General features: G+C 41.6%; 1 protein-coding gene across 1 annotated transcript; it reads left to right on the forward strand.

Moving 5' to 3' along the window:
- The first annotated feature begins 2,217 nt into the window (after positions 1 to 2,217).
- Positions 2,218 to 6,547, forward strand: MID1IP1 (MID1 interacting protein 1). The gene is made up of 2 exons (XM_037041360.1): positions 2,218 to 2,516; positions 2,775 to 6,547. The coding sequence occupies exon 2, from the start codon at positions 2,970 to 2,972 to the stop codon at positions 3,519 to 3,521; it is 552 nt and encodes a 183-aa protein (XP_036897255.1). The 5' UTR covers positions 2,218 to 2,516; positions 2,775 to 2,969; the 3' UTR covers positions 3,522 to 6,547.
- The last annotated feature ends 8,821 nt before the right edge of the window (positions 6,548 to 15,368 follow it).

Here is a 15,368-nt window from a genome sequence, read left to right on the forward strand (position 1 = left end):
TTAAGAAATGTGGAAGAACAAGAGCGGGAGTCAAGAAACTGCGGATTGGAGAGTGACCTGGAGACCACAGGCTGGAAAGAAACAGAATAGGAAAGAATGGAGACCAAAAAGAAGGCAATAGGGGCTTTCTACCCATCTGGGCTTTTTCTTGTGTGTGTGTGGGGCCCCTTTGCTAGATCACTTTGATTTCCTTTTTCTGTGAGTTATTGTCACACTTTGCTGTAACTGGGAAGAAAAGGGGGCAGGTTTCTGGCATTTCATTACTCAGATCTGAGTACCAAGTTTTAACCCAGAGGCATAAGTACCTAAAATATCAAACAGGGTCTGTCACTGAGGGCAAAACATGTTTTAAATAATGAGAAGTTCAGCTACTGGAAACTGGAAATGTGTTTTTCCCTTGCAATGCTTTGTATCTCGTTGGACATAAGGATTTAAAATCAGCCTGGATTATTTTGTACTCTTTTGCTGCTTTAGCACGGTTGCGGGGCGGGGGGGGGGGGGGGGGGGGCCCGGGGGGGNCGGCCCGCGGGGGGCCGTTTGTCACCCATCATAGATTTTCCCCACATTTTAAAGGTTTCTGATTCTTTCCATAAACACCTCTGGACTATGATGAGGTCCTACAGCAAGTAAAATTAATTGTTGTAAAGTGCTTTACAATTTACACAAATTTTAAATCCATGATCTTCAACCAAAAATGTGGTACATCCCATGGGAGAAGCTCCATTTTATTGATAAACGACTTAAGGCTGAAAAAGTTTCTAAATCTCCATGGGTGCTAAGTGCGAGATTGAGATTATTTTAATGCTTCAAATTTATATAATGCTCTTTGCTCTACATTTTTCATTGATCCAACTATCTTGATAGATAGATTGAGCAGGTGACATTATCCCAATTTTATAAGAAAACATGAGCTATAATCTGGAGCTAATAAGCCCTGGGAGGGGGTCGTCCCCAGACTGAGCTTTGTCTCCAGAGATCACTGACTTGTGTTCTGTTGTCTATAGGTGGGTCTTTGCTGTATCAAGTCAGATTTTCATTCAAAAGACAATATAGAAGATAGTTTGCCATGGAAGAAAATGTAATTATAGATTGCAAGTGAAAGAAAGGGAGGAAATTAACCTGATTATTATGTGCTTTCTGCTTTTAATACTTTTTGTTTTGCAAGAAAGCACTGTACTAATATACCTCTTGGAAGGTTTTAGTGAAAAAATATTTAAAATTAGAAAATTGAGTCTTGCTGAATTAATCGTAGGACTGTTGGAGAAGGCTGGCAGACGAAGGATAGGGCAACGGAAGTGAGATGATAAAGCAAAAAACAAAAATGAAAACAGGCTGTGGTTTGGAATCCCAAAGTGATATTTAAGGTGCAAAGCTCTTAAAAGTTAAATCCAGCGATTTGGTACAGAGCTTATTAAGTCCCTATTAAATGACCTTGCATTTTAAGAACTATCTCTGGAAAGGTACACTTCAAACTCCCCCCCAGCTCAATATTACTGAACACCTTCCTATTTTTCTGTTAAATGATGAAGAGCTCAACACAAGGCCTAACTACTGTCATCCGCTTCCGGCCCTTTACATGACTGAGTAGCATGACTTGGACAAAAGTCAGGAATGTCGTTACTTCTTCCCATTGCCACGTTTGATCTTTTGGAGAGAAAAAAAATGTGCAGATCAGATGGTGGGTCAGCCTTCATCCCAGACAGCAGCTGTTACAGGAAAGACTGGAAGAGACCTCATTAGGAGGCTCCCTTCCCCCAGCAGCTGGCCAAGGCCTGGCCACAGCGGAAGCACTGTGCGTCCACGTGCACCCTACATGCCCAGCCACCATTCTTACATAAGAGTCCCAAGGTAGAGTTGCGGCTGCTGTGGGTCCCTCTTCCCCAACAGCTAATAATAAACCGGGACAGTAGTTTCCAGGCTGCAGCCACTACTGATGGGGTGTTGAGGGGCTCACTTTGCAACCAGAGATGGTGCATTTCGGTCACTCCAACCCGGGAACGCTGGCAAGGCCCACCCAAATACTGCACGCCAGCCCGCCCTCCTGCCAGTCGGAGGCTGAGGCTTTCTTTACCCAAGCACGGCCCAGCCCTCCCCCAACTGCAACGCTCCGCTCTAGCGCGGGTGGGGTGCGGCTGTTTCAGTCCCTCCCTGCTACTGCGCCCTCCCTCCACCCGGGTATCAGGCGAGAGGCGGAGCTGGCCGGGCGCGCCCCGCCCCCTCTGTAGAAAGGGCCAGGAGAGTGTTACTGCCGGTCATCCAGGCTGGGGACTTTTATCTCGGCGCTGCAGGGAGGCGGGAGGAGGAGACACCGGGGGTGGCCCTGAGCGCCGGCGACACCTTCTGGGGCTCTATAAATTGAGCACCTGGGATGGGTAGGGGGCCAACGCCACCACCACCACCAGCGTCTGCAGTCACAGTCCGGTTTCACTGACCACAGCAGCGCGCACAGGCACCGGCCACCAGTAGCGAAAACTCTGAGCTACACAGCGGCAGGGGATCTCGAGGTGAAAGAGGAGGTGGGTACCCCTGCCCATTTCAGCCGCGATCAATGTGGGTGTTTGGCCTTGGCTTTCCAAAGGAAGACTGGGGTGGGGAGCACCCCTTCCTTCTCTCCGCGGCCCTCGCCAGTAGTGGAGGGGGGCAGCCCGGCTATGGGGAGGTACCAAGGCACTGTCCCAGGGGAGCAGTAATCGTGGAGGGAGGTGCGCAATGGCGGGGACGACGGACATTATAGCGGGGTGAATAATCCCTTTCGTCTCTCTTCCCCCAACCAGGTCAGGGATCGACCTACGGACCACCCGCCACCATCGCAAGCTTCCAGACGCCAAAGCCAGGAGAAGTCGGGAATCCCGCAGCCCCGGCAGTAGCCAAGTTCCCAACGCGGGCTTCCTAGAGCTCGTGCAGTGGGGCACCACCTCGCCCTAGCCAACCATCCTGTGCCCCTCTGCTTTGGTGTCCTCGTGGCCACCATGATGCAAATCTGTGACACCTACAACCAGAAGCATTCGCTCTTTAACGCCATGAACCGTTTCATAGGCGCGGTGAACAACATGGACCAGACAGTGATGGTCCCCAGCCTGCTGCGTGACGTGCCCCTGGCTGATCCTGGGCTGGATAACGAAGTCAGCGTGGAGGTAGGCAGCAGTAGCGGCTGTCTGGAAGAGCGTACGACCCCAGCTGCTGGTGATGCCAGCACCAACGGCAGCTTTTTCGCGCCCTCCCGGGACATGTACAGCCACTACATGCTGCTCAAGTCCATCCGAAACGACATCGAGTGGGGGGTTCTACACCATCCACCACAACCTGCGGGGAGCGAGGAGGGCAGCACCTGGAAGTCCAAGGACATCCTGGTGGACCTGAGCCACTTGGAGGGCGCAGAAGCCGGTGAGGAGGACCTGGAACGGCAGTTTCACTACCACCTGCGCGGGCTGCATACCGTGCTGTCCAAACTCACGCGCAAAGCCAACATCCTCACCAACAGATACAAGCAGGAGATCGGCTTCAGCAATTGGGGCCACTGAGGAGGGATGCCGGCGGCTGCCTAGCACCCTTCCCGGCCCCATTTTTCACCCTCTTCCCTGAAAGCTCTTTTCTTTCTGGCTGTAGGGCGCAATGGGCCAACCGCAAAGTTGGGGGCTGAGTAAGTGAAGAGGGAGCAGCAGGGCTGCATGGAGGAGGGGGCCTCTTTTGAAAGTAGAAAAAAGTAAGTGGTGACGGGAGAGGAGGGTGGCTTAAGGACCTCCTTGCCTCCTCGGGATGGTGTTGGGGCTGTGTTCTGCCTTGGTGAGAAAGGAACTGGACTGACGTCCCTGCATTCAGCCTGTGCCTTTCCTGGAGTTTCTTTTCTGTTCTTTCCGGCGCGGGAGGGCCGAGACGGGGCCATGCCAGGGCGCGGCACTGGGTTGCCACACTTGGGAGCGCCGCCCAGAGGAGCTGGGCGCTGGAGAAGGCGGGGCACACAAGAGCCTCCCGCCTCCCCGCGCTTGGGCTGGTGGAGGCCTCAGAGTTGCTAGGATTGCATCAGGTTTCCTGTTTGCACTATTTCTTTTTGTAATAGCGGCCCTTTCTTAAGTATTTCGAATCTCCTCTTTGCTCTGAAACTTTGGCGATTTCATTGTGATAAGCGCACAAACAGCACTGTCTGTGGGTAACCGGTACTACTTTATTAATAATTTTCTGTTACACAGTGTAGTTGTCCTGTGGCACTCTACCCACTCCTTTCATGCCACCCCTACCCCCTCCCTAGTGTGTGTAAGTTGGCACTGTGCCAGCTTGTACGAAGCTTGCCACTCAGCCAATGGAAATAATAACATTATTATGAGAAAGTGGACTTGTCCAAAATGGAACCAAACTGACATTCTATCAGTGTTGTACATTGAATGATGAAGAGTTCCACTGTTGTTATATGTCTTAAATTTATTTAAAACTTTTTTAATCCAGATGTAGACTATATTCTAAAAAATAAAAAAGTCAAACGTGTTAATGAAACTTGACAGAAGTTTGTTGCTCTTTAACTCGTCAGTGAATGACTTAGTCATTAAATAAAAATAAATTTCATTGATTTTTTATTTTTAGTAAATTTTATTTTCCTTTTAATATTTCAAGATGGTGGATAATCATCTCTGTAAGTATTCAGATTTGTCTGGGGAGCAGCTATGGACAAAATTTACTTCCAAGCTTTTTATTTCTAATTCAGTACCAAGGTCGATACTCCACAACAAAAAGTTCATTAATTCTCAAAGTATTTAGAAATGTACATGTATTCTATTTTCCAACAAAGTTGATCAGCTTATTGGAGTACTTAATTAACATTTTGATGTTTTTAAGAAACTCAAGCACAAACTGAAGTGTTCTGAGTCATAAAAACTTACTTTAAAGGTGAAAGTTTCTCTTGACCACTAAGCATTAAAGAATTAGAAACACCAGTTAATATTAGTGTACACACCTTGCAGATCTTTATATATGTGTTTTATTTTGATCTTAAGAAATACTTAAATGTGTTATAGCTTGTGCTCTGATCTCTTTCATTAGTTTCCAGTGAAGTGCTAAGGTTTGTTAGGCAGTGTCCAGCAAGGCTTCTAGTCTTTCATTGAGCCAGTCTGCAGTTGTGGACAGCAGATCTGTCAAGGTTGAAATACAGCTCTTGGAAAGGGAGCAAGCACTTCTTAGATGCCATTATGATGCTTGCCGGGAATGGTGGGATGAGTGAAATACATTACTCTGTGTTTTTATTATTATTATTATTTCTTTAGGGAAAATGCAATACTTCTTAGATCAACTTCAGTTTTCAGACTTGCAGACATAAGACATCTCTAAGCTCATAGAGCTTCACCTTAAAATACATATAAACTTGTAGTTTTAAATAAGGCAAAAAGTTTTTGTGTAAATAGTTCAAGTGCATTATCAGCTTTTAGCAGCAGTGAAAAAATGGGGAAGTGTCAAGACTGGGTGCCAGCTGTTGCTAGAGGAGTTAACCATTAAATATAAAGATAAGCTGGACCACATTAAAAGTAAGGTATACAACTTCTTATTTTGTATCCCTTTTAAAATATCAAAGTACAAGCAAAAAAAATACAAAGGAAATAAACTACAGAGGCCACCAAAAAAGTTGTGTTCAGATCCTCTTGTTCTCATTGATTTCGAGTATTTTGTCATCCAAGCTTGTTGCCACATTTGAAATTAGGCATAGCAATAACTATAATGCTTTATAGAGTTGCAGTGAGAATTAAATGAGATGATATATAGTTTGAGGCTTTGAAGTTTCTTTAGGCATTACTCAAGGGCCTTACAAGTGTCTCTTGCTCAAGCTAAATGTTGGTTCATGTGTCGGTTGACCCTGTTGATTTCTCCAATAATATAAAAAGCATGGTACAATATATCCATTTTAGAGAAAAGCATAATTTCAATCACAGAATAAAACAACAGGTAAACTATCTCTCAAAGTCTAGAGGGAGAGCTTGAATTAAAACCAAAAAGTTTGGGCAGATAATCTTATGAGATGCTAACTGCAAGCTGTTTTCAGAATATTCCTGTGGTAGGCAGAATACAGAAAAGTGCATGTTGATAACAAAACTATAAATAAAAAGTGATCAATGTTAAGTTTATTTCTTAAAATGTTACACTGTGTAAGACTATTTCTGTGTATAGTGCTTTGATTCTGATCTAGGAACAATGATGATCACTGTTAAAAAGGATTGGATATTTTAATGAACCAATAAGGTTTCCTAGGCTCAAGCGGAAGAAGTACTATTCCACTAACAGTAACTATTATTTTATTCAAGATCAGTTTCTGAAACAAAACTGCACAAATCCCCAACAGATTCAGCTGTTAGAGCTCCTGGAGCAATTAAAATTTTGCTTAACTCCTCAAGTCAAATGATAAGGGAGTTTACATTTTCAGAAGGTCTTTCCTGAGGAAGCTTAAAGTACCTTACAGATTATAAAGTTACAAACATTGTATGTCACCTCCTTAGCTTACAGAGATCCTGGTTAGAGTGCTCATCTTGACAGTTTGTGGCTAAGCACAGATAGATGAAGTGGGCAAAAAGAAACAACTTAGACTGCAATTGTTTACCAAAAGATGTTTACATTTGATAAGAAATTTCTACATAAAACCTCACACCAAAGTCTTTCAGAAGGTCTATTTTTGCCCCTAAAAGATCTTTCTGCTTTGTTTATGTTGGCTTTTTCATGTTTTACTTTTACACAGTGTTCTTTAGTGGTCTGGTCTAATTTACTCTTTCTTTGAACCTGAACCTGTTTGTTAGATAGCATGTCATGGCAGTTATCTATGGATGTGCCATGGACCAAATTGAAACCTAGTCTATTTTTTAACAATATTAAAAAAATAAAAGTTACTGTCGTTTGCATATGCCTCATCATTTCCCCTTATATTTAGTTGCTGACCAAAATCATTTGGGAAAGTCTTCCCTCCTCCTCTCCTCAACCTCCCTGCTGCTGTCTCCCTTTCTTTGGCTGTTCTCAGATATTTGCAAATTGGACACAGTTCTGGTGAGCTGAGGGCTCAAATCTTATATCATACACCCCTTTTAAAAAATAAGGTAACTATCTTTTAATGGGACATCTAGTACATTTATAGCATTACAATGTTGTGTGATTTATGTTGAGTTTTGAACCAAATAATGAGAGGAGCAGTGTTTTCCTTAAAATTGTGGAGGCAATTTTCTTAAAACTCTCACAAGAGGATATATTTATTGATTTTGGAGAGAGAGAAAAGGACAGTGAAAGAGAAACATCAATGTGAGAGAAAGTGGTTGCTTCCCCCATGCACCCTGACTGGGGATCGAACCTGCAACCTTTGGATGTATGGGAGGACACTCCAACCAATTGAACCAATCAGCTAAGGTGAGGCAATTTTTATCCCCAACAAATTAAAAAAATCTGGATCGGGAGCTTATGAGAGACTTTAATCATGTAGACCAGGGGTATCCAAACTTTTGGTGTCTCTGGGCCACACTGGAAGAAGAGTTGTCTTGGGCCATGTATTAAATACACAAACACTAACGGAAACTGATGAGCAGAAAAAATGTTTTAAGTAAATTTTCGATTTGGGCTGCATTCTTAGCTACCCTGGGCTTCATGCAGCCCGTGAGCCATGGGTTAGACACCATTGTAGATTATTGAATTGGTCTCTTAAAATTAATTATTAGTCTTTTTAAAATTTCAAACTTTTATATAAGTAGTTTATGTTGTTTCAGTTAGTAACATAATTTAAACTTGCAATTATTTATTTTTTCTCTTAAGGTTATGTCCATTTTTTTAGTAACTTGGGGAAATTTAAAGGTTGTTCTTGAGTTACTCTAAACACTTTATTAGGCCTACAGTTAGTTCATTTGGAACTGTGTAGAACTTTCTGATAAGTGGTAGAGATTACAATAGTCTACTACCAATAACCATTTTTGTATATGGAAGTCAGCACCATTTTTTTGCCTCATGCAACCAGGGCTCCTTACCTGTCCCCTCTCCCTTACTTTAGAGGACCCATATGCTTATACATGTAAGGCCTGTGACTCCTCATAGTTCAAGGAGTCCTCAGAACCAAGAGAAGGCCCAGAGGTTGTGCCCGTACCTCTAGACCACACTTGATCACTTGGGTCCCCAGAGTTCCCTGTCCAAATGGCCCGGAGCCCATTCTAGGGACTTCATAGTCATTTGCCCTGAGATTATTCTCCTAATGGTAGACATACTTGGGTGATGGACAGGGCTTGCATATGCAAACTGCATCCAAGGATAGAGCTTCGGTAAAGAGATAAGGGCAAAACATGGGCTGGAGGAACCCTTGGGTTTTAGAATGAACAAATGGTTTGAAAGCCTGTAGAAAGGAAATAAGAGGTTAAAGCAGCTCAAGCTTTAAGGTCTCTTCCAGTATTGGCAAACAAGGATTCAATGGTTTTTCTCCTTATTTCCCACTGTTCTCAGGAGTCTCCCTGCTCCATTGAAAGAATGTTAGTTAATTCATGAAGTGTTGGCTTAGGAAAACCACATCTGTACACTGAGCTTTTCTAGGTGTTTGCTATTCAGTGCTTGAATGGTTGCAATGATAGGAAAGACTGAAATGAATATATCTTCCATAAAACCATGAAGATTTCACCTCCTCAAATTTTCTTTCATCCCCTTTTTTTAAAAAAAATATCGTTAACTGTTTTCAGTGACAAAAGTCTTGGTCAAGTTGGAGAGAAAAAATAATAGTTGTGCATCTTTCTAAACAATGCTTGCAAAAAACACAGCTATCTCATCAGCCCTTCCTGTTTGAGCATTCTCTATTTTCTTTTTTTTTTAGTTCTCTTTTTTAAAAATATATTTTATTGATTATAGCATTAGTTGTTCTATCCCCCCCTTCATTCCCCTCCACCCGCACACTCCCTCCCCCACCATTCTCCCCCCCCTTAGTTTATAACCATGTGTCTCAAGTTCTTTAGATTCTATATTTTCCCCACTATTCTCGCCCTCCCCCCTATCTATTTTCTACCTACCATCTATGCTATTTTCTGTGCCTTCTCCCCCTCCCACCCCCCTGTTTCTAACCCTCCAATGTGTTCTTCATTTCTATGGTTCCACTCCTGATCTAGCTGTCCTCTTGCTTTGCTTTGGTTTTAGGTGTGGTTGTTAATAACTGTGTGTTTGCTGTCCTTTCACTGTTCATCTTTTTCATCTTCTTTTTCTTAGATAAGTCCCTTTATTATTTGTTCAAATACGTTTTCCACTCGTGGCTGTTTCTTTCCCCCTTCTGGTACCCCTATAATCTGGATGTTGGAACGTTTAAAGAAATCCTGGAGGTTCCTAAGCCTCTCCTCATTTTTTTGAATTCTCATTTCTTCATTCCTTTCTGGCGGGATGTTTTGTTCCTCCTTCTGGTCCATTCCATTGATTTGAGTCCCAGTTTCCTTTCCATCACTATTGGTTTCCTGTGCATCTCCCTTCATTTCAATTAGTTTAGCCTTCATATGTTCCTCTAATTTGTGACTATGTTCCTCTAATTTGTGACTATAATCTACCAGTTCTGTGAGCATCCTGATAAATAGTGTCTTGAATTGTGCTTCTGAGAGGCTGGCAATTTCTCGGTCGCTTAGAGTTATTGGCTCTGGGACTTTGAGTTCTTCTTGTGCCATCTTTCGGGCTGTTCGTGCCTGTTCCATAGCAGGATCAGAGCCCTAAAGTGTTCACTAGAACAGGGCAACTAAGTCGCTGGGTTGTGACGTTGTATGTGGGGCTGGGGTCAAAGAGGGACAATGGCTTCCCGTCTGCCACCTGCCGCCGCAGCCACCACCATCACCAGGCCCACGCGTTTCGTTCCACTGCACACAAGTGTGCCATCGCCTTCAGCCCTCCACCACTGGGTTCGCCCCTGGGGCCTGTGTGGTCCGTCTCACTGTGCGCGAATGTGCGACGGCGGTCAGTCTGCCCCACACCCCGGCTGGTTCCGGGCTGCCAGCGCGCCTAGGTCGGGGGATCTGTCCTGCCCAACCCAGCTCCGCTGCTGGCTCCGCCTCTCTTACCGTCCCCGTTGAAGGGTTCGTAGTTGTTGGACTTTCGTATAATTCCGTTTTCTGGTCTTTGGGTGTGTCCTAGTTCTCCAAGCCTTTGTTGTGTTCAAACTTGGTTGTGGGAGAAGGCACAGTGTTTCCACCTATGCCTCCATCTTGGCGGAAGTCCCATTCCCTTTTCAAAAGGAGCATGTTTCATAACTTTCTATTCTTGTTCTCATATTTTATTACTTCTTTGTCTATTATTTCAAAACACTTTGCTGAGCAGTTTAAAAAATTATCTGCTGCTGTATCCAACTTTAACAATCTCAAATTGGTAAGAATTTCGATTGGAGAAAGTTCTTATAATTTAGTTAAGAACAGGGTTATAGATTGTCATCTTTTGAACTTGAATTGTCTAGAGAAAGTGCTTTCTGACACAGTTGTAAAGACTGAGAAACTACTAGCAAAATATAGAGTCCAGTTCTTTATTTTAGCAAGCCAAATAAACAAAGTTGAGGATGGGACTTTTTTTTTAGAATCTATTTTACTTTTCAATACCACTCTCACTAGTGTTCATATGTGAACTTCTATCAACCAGCATTCAATTAACAGGATGAAACTGAACTTGATTCATTTGATGTTTTCAGAGATAGACTCTAACTCTGTAGTACTTTTTTACCTTTCAAATACCACACTGGCGAGGTAAAGAATGTTGTAGCTTGTGGGTGAGCTCAATAGGGCCAATTATAACCTGACTAGTCTTCTACCATGTTGAAATACCTGTCAGAACTTGCTGTGTCCTTGGATAATGGCACTTTTTTTTCTTCTTAGCAGATATCTAATTGAGGAGAGTTCTTGTTTGGTACTGAAGAAAAGATGAAACTGAGAGCATTACTTTGTTGATTCTGACCAAAGTATTTAAGGTTTTCCAGTTGAGTGCAATGTGATATTAATTTTAAGCCCTGCTTTAAAAAAATACACATTGTGAAAGCACACATATATGTTCTGTAGTAGCCAAACTATGTGTAGAATGCAATGAGTGTTGTTAGTTACTTTAGTCATTCAAAACTAGGTGTAGTATTTTGGGGTATGTAATTGCACCTTGTAACTTGTGGATGCTTTGGAGGTATAATTTAGTTTCTGTTATGAGAAGTACTTGTTGATGATTCCTTCATAGCTTAAATGCTTGGAGAGGGAAGTGCTTGAATTTTACATATTTAGCTCAGGTGTTGGGGGCTGGGAGGAATCCCTCTAGTGGGTTTGGGAGCAAAGGCAAAGGCCCACTCCCTGAAGCCAAATGGTCCCAAGTAGAAAAAGGGAGGTGCCAAGGCAAGCCTGTGTAATTTAGTCTTTCCAAATTTACCAAATATCACTCTACCATCCCTGGGTCATTGTGATAAGGGAAGTGGTGATGAAAGGCAAAGTGTGTTTTGGGACACTCCCACCCCTTGGGAACTTGAGGAATGGGGAAGTAATCATTCTCTTCTGTTAGCAGATAGACCATAACCTGCCTTTTTCTCTGACTAGAAAGGCAGCAAGTATTAAGTTGAAGCATATGATATTGCCATTTTTGTCAGTCCAAGATGGTTGAATAATTCCTGATTACAGCAATTAGGTGTAATTTCCATCACCTTATGAAAGTATTGTTTGCCAGTTCAAGGTTGGCCTGATTTTTAGGTATAAGAAGTGCAGGACAAAAAAAAAAAAAGACTGAGGGGGACAATTACATAATGGAGACAAGTAGAATTAAGAGGAGACAAAATGGAAAGAAGGAATTGAAAACTTACAGAGAAGCTGTGGCAAATTGTATTTTCTAAAAAAAAATTTCAAACTTATTTCTGGACTTAGATGTTCCTCCAAAACATTGCCACCTTCTATCAAGAGGTGGAATCTTTGTCTCATTTTGAATTAGGGGGCTTTTTGCTGCTTTGAGAAAATAAATGTGGCCATCACTTTCAAGACCAGGCCATAAAGAGTGATGTATCTTCCTCTTGTCTGAGATCCACAACTGCCTTTTAAGATGCTTGCCCTCACAACCCAGATGTAATGCTGTGAGGAAGTGCAGGCCACGTAGAAAGGTCACATGTAGGTAGGTGTTCCAGCTGGCAGCCCCACTGAGGTCTCAGCCAACAGCCAGCCTCCTCTCCAAACACGTGAGAGAGCTCTCCATTGATTGTAGCCCCTAGCCTTCAAGGCACTCCAGCTGATACCAAGTGAAGCAGAGACAAGTTGTTCCCATTAAGCCCTGTCCAAATTTCAGATGTGAGCAAAACCTTCATTTTTGTAAGCCACTAAGTGGCTTGTTACACAATAATAGATAATTAAAAGAGACATCTCCTCACATTTCAGGAACTTGAAAACAGTTGAAAGTAGAATGTAATATGTGGAACAGAGTCTACTTTATCACAGTTACCTGAGTAACAAACAACTTATAATAAACTTGAAACCTTTGGAAACATTCATGTGATGGCTGGTGTAGTGAGTAGAAGAATTAGAAGTGATGGATGATTAGAGAGATGATACAAGTAACATTTTATTGTTCTGTTGAAACTCAGCAGCTAGGCAGAATAATGGTCCTCCAAAGATGCCTATGTCCTAATTCTTAGAACCTGTGAATATACCACCTTACATGTTGAGGGGTAATTGAGGTTATAGCTGGAATTTAGGTTGCTAATCTCCCAACCTTCAGATGGAGAAATTATCCAGAGTATCTGGATGGGCCCAATGTAATCATGAGGGCCTTTAAAAATGGAAGTCGGAGTCAGAAGAGTCACAGTCAGAATAATGCAGCACGAAAAAAAACCCAATTTGCCTTTGCTAGCTTTGAAGATGAAGATGGCCATGAAACAAAAACGTAGGCAGCCTCTAGAAGCTGGAAAAGGAAAAAAAATCTCCCCACAGCCTCTAAAAGACACATGGCTTTGCCAACACCTTGATTTTAGCCCAGTGAGACACATTTTAGACTTCTGACTTCCAGAACTGTAAGGTAATAATTTCACATTGTTTTAAGTCATCAAGTTTGTGGGAAATTGTTAAAGAAGCAATAAGAAACTGAAATATTTGGCCTCTCGTATGTAGCCAGAAAACAAAAAAGTTGCATACTCTTGGTATTTAATCCATTCATTGCTTTTGGGCTGGCTAAAGTATAGAATTTCAAGCACAAAAACTTGTTGAAAATAGTATTAAAAGGTTCTTTTCATCTTTTATGAAACAGACTTATTTTTCTTTTAAGCTCTCATCTTGGTGACAGTAGCCCTGCATAAACAGACACTATTTATGGTGCTGCCATTGTATTACTAAAAGGGCTTGCTTCAGATACAGCAGCATTATTTATTATGTCTTTTGTGGTCAAGAGCTTAGAGCCACTCTCTCTTTATTTTCATTTTCAATTTTTCTTTCCCTTCTAAAAATATTTGTGGTCTTTATGCATAGCATTTATTTCTGCATCCCCCATCTCATTATTTCTTTTTAATTGAGATATAATTACATGAAATGTACTGATTTTAAGTATATAATCTGTTAAGACTTCACAAATGCATGCACAAATGTAATTGACACCTGAGTAAAGGAGCATTACCATCACCCTAAAGTTCCTCACATTCCTTTCTCATTATCTCCCTTTCCCCTACAACCCAGGCAACCACTCTTCTGATTTCTATTCCCATATATTAGTTTGCCTGTTCTTGAATCTCATTTAAATTGAACCAAAGAGTATGTACTGTTATGGGTCTGCTTCTTTCACTCAACATATTTCTAAGATTCACTCATGCTTTTGCATAAGCCAGTAGGTCATTCCTTTTTATTGCTGAGTAATATTCCATTTTATAAATTGCCAAAATTTGTTTATTTTCCTGCTGATGGACATTAAGCCAGTTGTTTCCATTTTATAATTAATTTATTTTAGCTACTATGACTAAAGTTATAAATAATATTCTAGTTCAAGCCTTTTTGATAGATAAATAGAGCTGGAATTGCTAGTTTATTAGACAAGTACATATTTAACTTTGTAAGAAAACGCCAAAGACTTCTCCACAGTGATTATATAATGAGTGGTCCAGTTGTGCAACCCTTTTTGATTAGTGATACCTTCACTACTGTACCTAGTTCTCCCAGCTCTCAATGAATGGTTATGAGTTAGTGTTAGGATGCTGTGTAAAAGCATTTTCAATGGAAGGAAGAATATTAGATGCTGTCTTGGTGAACAGGTGGGCTATAGTGGGAGAGGTGGTTATAGTGAGATGAGGTAGAAGGGAAGGTGGCACTCAGTAGTGAAAGAAAGCCTGAATGTAGAGTCAATGAATCTGGATTTAGCCTCGGTGATGCCAGTTTGTTCTGTTTCCTGGGGGAGTTAACTTGGTTCTTGGATTCTTAGTTTTCTCTTTTGCAAAATGAAAATACTACCTCACAGGCTTAATAGTAATAGCAATACACTACCACTAGGTACACACTTATTTTGTATACTGCCTTCAAAGAAAGAAGGAAATCATTATTGTTATGACTGGTGCAAAACTCACTCATTATCTCATTTTTCCTCACATGGACCTTATGAAGCAGGTATTAACATTATTCTCATTTTAAAGATGAGTAAGTTGTGTCAAAAGACTGCTTGTTGTTACTCAATCTGTTCTTTCCATATGCCTTCAGTTTTTAGCTGAGAATGTGGTTACCCCAAATAAAAGCTACACTTCTCAGGTTCTCTTGCAGGTAAGGACAACAGTTTTAACCAATGGGCTGATGGCAGAAGTGTCATATATGATTTCTAGGAGGTATCTTTAAAGGATGAAAAAGTAACTTTGTTTCTTTTGCCTTCTTGTTGAATGGAATGGCATTGGATGTCTGGAGCTTCAGCAGCTACATTGTATAATGAGGTGGCAGCAATGTGTTGAGAACAGCAGAGCATGTAGAGAAAGAGAATCTGGGTTTCTGATTGCCACAGATACCTTATCTCTGGACTTTGTTTTCAAAAACCAGAAATAAGCTGCTGTCTTGTTTAAGCCACTATTGCCATTTTTGTTTCTTTTGGCCAAATCTAATCCTAATACTAAAATAAACATTTAAAGAAGTTGTTATAAGGAAAACCAAGTCTTCAAGATTTTACAAAAATTAAATTATAACATGTAAAATCTTGGAGTGTTCGTGAGTTGTTAAGTAGATATGAGGGCCAGGGAAAGAAGAAAAATGAAACCCTTGAGGAAGGATCTTCTTTTTTTTTTCACCTGATTTGTTATTTTAGGCTTTATAAGGCAATGCAACCAACTGCTGGATTATTCTAAGTATTTAATCTGTAAATTTTCCAGATCTTTTTTCTTTTCTTTCATTTACTTCTCTACTTATTAGTATATGCACTGATGAAAATTCACCCTGGAAACTCTAGATTCTTGT

The sequence above is a fragment of the Sturnira hondurensis genome, unplaced genomic scaffold, assembly GCF_014824575.4.
Source record: "Sturnira hondurensis isolate 20B ecotype Veracruz unplaced genomic scaffold, ASM1482457v3 Scaffold0003086, whole genome shotgun sequence".
Lineage (NCBI taxonomy): Eukaryota > Metazoa > Chordata > Mammalia > Chiroptera > Phyllostomidae > Sturnira > Sturnira hondurensis.

Bases quoted from the DNA above. Each gene is read 5' to 3' on its own strand.
- MID1IP1 (XM_037041360.1), top strand. From the start codon at position 2,970: ATGATGCAAATCTGTGACACCTACAACCAGAAGCATTCGCTCTTTAAC.